The 6,910-nt window shown below is 42.6% G+C and overlaps 1 protein-coding gene across 1 annotated transcript; it reads right to left on the bottom strand.

Annotated features, from left to right (window-relative positions):
* Window positions 1-1,556: 1,556 nt before the first annotated feature.
* LOC136521596 (proteasome subunit beta type-7-A-like) lies at window positions 1,557-4,548 on the bottom strand. The gene is made up of 9 exons (XM_066515345.1): window positions 4,372-4,548; window positions 4,079-4,223; window positions 3,202-3,343; window positions 3,012-3,108; window positions 2,872-2,941; window positions 2,689-2,793; window positions 2,452-2,550; window positions 1,865-1,955; window positions 1,557-1,778 (listed from the first exon to the last, which is right to left on the bottom strand). Exons 2-9 carry the CDS (start codon window positions 4,217-4,219, stop codon window positions 1,702-1,704), a joined length of 822 nt encoding a protein of 273 aa, XP_066371442.1. The 5' UTR covers window positions 4,220-4,223; window positions 4,372-4,548; the 3' UTR covers window positions 1,557-1,701.
* Window positions 4,549-6,910: the final 2,362 nt, after the last annotated feature.

Raw genomic sequence — 6,910 nt, forward strand, 5'->3', positions numbered from 1 at the left:
ATGTATCAGAGAGTTGCCACTCCCCACTAGTCCTCATTGGAGCACCCACGCAAGGATGTAGCTCCCCATTGATCCGCGCAAGGATCAAGTGCTCTCTACGGGCTAATTCTTTGACACTCCATCACGGTGAATCGCCCACAACCGCTCACAACATGACTTGGGTCATCCACAAGCTCCGCCGGATGATCACCAAGCTTCCAATCACCACCGAGCCGTCTAGGTGATGGCGATCACCAAGAGTAACAAGCACAAACTCTCACTTGACCAAGACAAGCCTAATGAGAAAGGTGGATGCACACTTGCTACTCCCTATACACTAATGAGGTCCTTAATCTTGGATTATCAAATCTCAATCACTCCATTAGGCTCTTGCTCTCCCTTTCACTCTAAAGGTGTTTTTCAGCTGAACAAATGGGCAAGAGAGTTCAAATGGTGAGTGAAATATGTATTTATACCCCCCCCCATTCAAAACATAACGGTTGAGGTCCAACTCAGCAAGTAACGGGCTTACCGGACGCGTCGGTCAAGGTGATCGGATGCTCCGGTCAGTGTAACACATCAGCGTGTCATAAAGAGCCGTTTGCTCTGACCAGACTCTGGCCTGCGTTCGATCAGCACCCATCGGACGTGTCCGGTCATCAAAAACCCTCTCTGAAACCTTACTGTTGTTGATCGGACGCTGACACCCAGAGTTCGGTCATTTCTCTGTTCACCGTCCGGTCCGTGGTCAACAGCCTGTCCACGCTGCTACAGATATGGCTAGCGTCGCGTCCGGTGAGCACTGGTGTCCAACGTCCTGTCGCACTCTAACTACTACTGCATATCAAATGAACTAACCGGACTCTCCAACCTACGTCCGGTCATAACCAAACCAGCGTCCGATCAGTTATTTGACCCTCCATTCACTTTCAATTTGAAATCATTTGTGAATAAAGTTGACTTTTATTGATCTTAGAACTATTCCTGAGCTACCTAGTGCTAAGTTTGACAAGTATGCACCACACATAATCAATTAAACTCACCTAGGTCAAGTTATTAGTCCATACCCCCCTTAATAATACGATCAAAGAAAAAACAAAGTCCTAAATTACTATAAGTGTCTCTCCAACGCCAAACGACACTTAGAACTAGTCCGTCCTAACCTTGTCGTCCCTCCTTTGAAAACCGAAACGATTTCCATGGCATAACAACCATTATTGCTCAATCAATTTTCATTACCATGACCTAACTCTAATTGCCTCTGCAAAACACACGTTAGTCATAGTAATCTCATGTCGTCATTAATCACCGAAACCCAACATACTGTTCATTTGCTGAAAAGTAGTTCAAGCGAACAGGGTGAGAAACTAGACAGAACACTGTTTTGTAATCAGACAGATGTAACTACTGCATCGGCATGATTTTTGTCGCAACATTCCTTAACCTAGTCATTCAAGGCTACCTCCCCTTGGCACATGCACCGACGAACCGATGCTGCAGTAGCAATAACATCTCCAAGGAAATACCATACTGTCACAGTTTTAAACATTCGGAAACAACAAGCACTTGAAAATGTGTCAGACATTAGAAACACCATTGGCATAAGAGTCTGGTTTCAGTCCAGCAAGTACAACAAAGATCTTCAATTTTTTATCTTGTTCTAGCTGCTCCACTAATCAAAGTAACACAAATTCAGAATGGTCCGAAAGCAAGCACACAATATCATTCCTCCATCGCATCACCGCCCTCGGCGACCTCAACCTTCTGCTTCAGAGGTATGATCTTTGTGGACAGTACCTCTGCAAAACAACAGAATCATGCATTTACTTTATATCGTTCAATATGCCATATCCTATAACAAACAATTCATTAGCAAGGAACTCACCAGTCTGCCCCTTGGTGAAGCTGAATCCCTTCGAACTAGCATAAGTTCTGGGATTTGGCAACTGGTGGTTTCTCAAGTATTCTGTCTTCCCCTGGTAATGTCAATAGGTGTTGGTCAGCAAAGCACTCTGAAGGGTTACTAGTAATATATTCATGTTCTTTGATTTTCTCAAAAGGCATCGCTGACAAAGAGCAGCATGCAGGATGCAGTGTTACACAGTTAGCTCAAATGAGCATTATTGGAAATTAGTGATCTCAAGTGTAAATCAAACAATATGTAAGTGCAACATATATCATATCAAAGCTGACAATAATGCTACGGATATAGTTCGAAACTTCTTTCTCTAATATGTAAATAATATACATTTTATTTCGATTTTTTATTCAACGCTTGCAGTGTTCTGTCAATTTCACTCAATAAACAGAAAATGCATCTTGCGGTTGAGATTGATCTATGTCCCACACGAGATGAAGATGTTATGCTCTAAAACCTTGTAAACACATGTTAATTTGGTCTTTTGCAATGGATTCGGACCAGGGCTTGGCTCTGTAAGGCTGGAACTCTATAAAAAAATTGAAAATGCATACCTTCGTTATCACACACACATCAACGTTGCTGCCACTGCCAAGGTCATTGAAGATACCAGCGCGGATCGCGTCGGACACCAGTTCTATTCCCTCCTCCCTCTAGAAGATAAAAAGGAATTTAATATTAAACTTTTGCCATCATACCAAACGCCATCAAATGCAACTTCAGTCACCACAGAAGACAATACTCCATTAGCAACATAGTTAAATACAGAAACTATTGCCTGATTCACTTACAGTAAGCCCTTCTTTGAATCTTGATTCAAACACTGACATAGCAGCAAGAGAACCAGAACCCATAGTGGCAAACGGAAGAGTATCAGTGGAGCCGTGTGGATAAACCTGCACATTGCAAAATTAATGTAACTACCCTAAACCACACTTACAACAAGTAACAAACATGTATACTCAGTTACTAACAGTGTGTAGATGTGGCCCAGTGCAATCAACTCCACCAAGAACAAGGGCAGCACTGACATGGCCTTGATACCTAAACATAATAGCATAAGCAGGTCAGATGTTGACATAATGACACAAAGTTGCCTGTGAGAGGGGCTCACCTAAAGAGGTGTGACTTCAGCAGTGTTAGAGCAGTTATGACTCTTGATTCACGGCCTGTTGCATAACGGTGCAGCTGTAGCTGGGAGCTGACCATGTCTGAAGTAAAACAAGCAAATGTCGGGTAAGGAACTCAACCAAAGAAATGGGAATTTGAAAGTGCAGCAAGATTCGATTCTTGTGATCATCTACCTGTAACAGCCTCCGTGTCAGCAGCAGTTCCTGCTCCACAGCAATAAATGTTGGGCGCCATAAAGTGTATCTTCTCACAATTTTTATCAGCGACTATAGGCCCCTCAGTTGCCCTTGTGTCTGCCCCAAGAACAACCCCATCCTAGATATAAAAGCATGGTTGAGTCAAATGTTAACTTCAATGGATATGGGGCATACGAAACAATCCCTGTTCCAACACAATGCAGTGTTTTATAAAATTGTTAAGGTGAGATTATGGGCCATCAGATTTATTCAATGACACAAGTTGATGCAAATCAAGATTCAATAAGGAAATTTCAGGTAATCATTTGAAGAGAATATCTGCATTATTAGGATGAAAAAGGTTGTATGCATACCTTTTCATTTTCAAAGCTTGCATCACTAACGTGTACCACAAATCAACAATGTGAGCATTGGCAACAGAAGGCTAATGTTTGTTAATAATCATGTAATATCAGGGTTCAATTGTGCAGCTCAGCGCCCTAAACATAAGTTTCCAAGACTAATAACAAACTTGAACAAACAACAGCACGAGGCTCATGGCAACCAAATTCGCAGACACGGGTGACGTGAACCAGCAGAAGACACACTAATCCCCTAATACCAAAAGGCAGATTTTTATGCAGCATATGGTTGATATCAGACAGATTTTTATTTATTTATTTCATGGTTCAATTGAGCTACTCAGCCCCCTAGCCATAATTTTTTAGACCTAATTAACATGAACAAACGACAGCACAAGAAGGCTAGTGCCTTTCAAATTCGTGGACACAGGTAGCTCTGAACCAGCAGAAGGTAACCACACCAATTGCCGGAATATACCAGAAGGCAACACGACGAGAGTAGGGGGCCGCACCTGAAAGACGAGGCCGACGATGGTTGTCCCGGTCTTCAAGAATCCCGGGAGCTTGAGCCCGTTCTTCTCCAGCATGTTGTTCCGGCGGCACAGGTCGAAGTCGAACCCGCCCTTGGCCGGGAGATCCATGGAACCCGTCATCCTCCTGCACCGCAAAGGCACCGTCACGCATCAAGGCCACGGCGAATCGTATCGCCACGGGAAGGAGTGGGGTGAGATCCAAATACAAATCGCTTGCAGGGTTCCGCGGCGCGCGCAGTAGGAAGGGAAAGGAGGAGGGGCGGCGGGGGTACCTGGTGGATGGATGGATGCTCGTCGCAGCTTAGGTGAGGGGCGCGCGGCGCACCTGATCTGACGTGCGCTCCGGAGACGAGACGAGGCGAGAGCAGCGGGCGGCGAGGCTTCTTCCGCTTGCGGTGGTACCCTTTTTGCTACCCTTTTTTTTTATTTACTGGAGTCGGAGTCGGAGTTGGATTGGGGGAGAAGAAAGAAACGACGTCCGCGCCAGTTAAAATGCTGGGCTTTCGTTTCAGCGAACGTTCAGGGGCGTCAATAGGATGGGGTTACATGGAGGCCTCTTTAGAGCCTGTATGTCGTTGCAGATACTCATGATTATTACGAATAGGAAAAACAGACATTACCTCTGTTAATTTTTGCGAAAACCTACTTTTCCTCTCTGAACTCTAAAACCGGGTAAACCACCTTCCAGAATTTTTGAACCGTTCGTTTTAACTCCCTGACCGGCTATAAGCGGTTTTCAAAGACGGTTTTGTTTTTTTCATTTTTTTGCGTTGCAACGGAAAAAACTATCAAATATTTATTGAAGGAGGTCTTAAATCTTGTGCTTTTTTAAGAGAAGCGAACAGGGTCAATATATTTTACTCGGCTGTTGTGAAGGAGGTCTTAAATCTTGTGCTTTTTTTGTGTTCCCTTTTTCTATTTTCTTCCTGATGTATAAAAGATATATAAGCCAGGTTCCTCTTGGGCTGCAGCGTCTAGGCTAAGGCCCATTTGAGTACCGTATGGGTCTCAAACTATTGTAGGAATTTTTTATATTTTTAATCTTTTTTATTCAATATTTTAATAATAATCGCATCTAAATTTTTTTTTGTGGATCTGACCCTTTTGGTCGCACCGGTGCTGCTGGCGCGACCAAATAACGCTGTCGCGCCACATGCATTGGCGTGACAACACCTGCCACGTTAGACCACGTTTCCGACGTGGAAAATCTCGTCGCGCCACCGAAGTTGGCGTGACAAGGATCAAATTTAGAAAAATCATAACTCTTTGATACGATGTCGAATGAAGATGATTTTTATATTTAAATTGTAGATATTGATATCGACGAGATCTACAACTTTCTCAAAAAAATTATATAAAATTTCAGTTGGATAATAATCGCGTACTAATGCTTGTCGCATTAGAAAAATAGTATCCTCTTTGTGTCTGAAATTTTATATTTATTTTTTTTAGCATCTTAACAACCTCAAATGTAAAAACTTAAATCTATAAAGTTGTAGATATCATTGAGAGCTACAACTTTGGTATAAAAAGCATCTTCATTTGACACCATACAAATAGGATACTATTTTTCTAATGTGACAGGCGTTAGAACGCGATTATTATGCAGCTGAAATTTTATATAATTTTTTGAGCATCTTAACGTTCTCAAATGGAAAAATTCAAAACTAGAAAGTTATCGATCTCGTCGAGATCGATATCTACAATTTTCATATAAAAATCATCTTCATCCGACGTCGTATCGAAGAGTTATGATTTTTCTAAGTTTGAGCCCGGTCACGCCACCCCCGGTGGCGCAACAGAACAATACTGTCGCGCCAACCGGAGTGGCACGATTAGGTTTTCCACATCGAAAACGTTGTCTAACATGGCAGGTGTTGTCGTGTCAATGCATGTGGCGCGACAGCGTTATTTGATCGCGACAGCGGCACCGGTGCGATCAAAAGGGTCAGATCCGCAAAAAAATAGATGCGATTATTAATAAAATATTGAATAAAAAAGATAAAGAAATAAAAATTCTCCACTATCGTATGCAGTACGCAGAGTAGAGATAGGTATTTCGGTTGAATCTTTGAAAAATCATAGTAAATTACAGAAAAATCATAAAATGAAAAATTCAATTTTGTAGGACTCCATATAAATAGATCTACACAATAAATATATAATATAGTATGCTTTGGCATAAATTTTTTTACTGTAGCTTTAGGTCTATATTTTTCTATAATTAATTCATATTTGTTGATTTTTATGGTGGGCTAACTATTGTATGCTTGAACTATAGTAAAAATTTCATACTTATTGAATCATGTATAACTTAGTTATATATTTATTTAGATGTATGCTTGTTAAAAAGTATTTATAAATCAATAGCCAAATTTACAAAGTCTCTCTCTCCCATCGTTTTTTCCCGCTCATCGCATCCTCAACTCCAGCAAGCACTAATTCACATCTACAATAAGCAGTTAAGCACGCGTCCTGCTACATGCATGCTCCTACTTGCCAGCAGCAAGCAGGCCTCCGCAGGCACAGGGCGATCGAGCATTTACGCCAGCACGACGGTGGTGCATGGACGCGTCAGCGTGCATCAACAAGCAGCATTCCGGACTTCCGGTCGCTCGGTGCGAGCGCCAGGCAGGTTGGGCAGCACGCGCGGCGGCCGGAGGGCGAGGTCGACGTCGTGCGGTGACCGACCGAAAGCGATAGGGCGGGGCGGCGTCAGCGAGGTTGTGCGGCGGTAATGCAATGGTTATGGCTGTTTAGCTAGCTAAAATTTCAAAGTTAAATTTTAGCTGGCTAAAAGTTCTGCCCATC

The sequence above is a fragment of the Miscanthus floridulus genome, chromosome 18, assembly GCF_019320115.1.
Source record: "Miscanthus floridulus cultivar M001 chromosome 18, ASM1932011v1, whole genome shotgun sequence".
NCBI classification, from domain to species: domain Eukaryota; kingdom Viridiplantae; phylum Streptophyta; class Magnoliopsida; order Poales; family Poaceae; genus Miscanthus; species Miscanthus floridulus.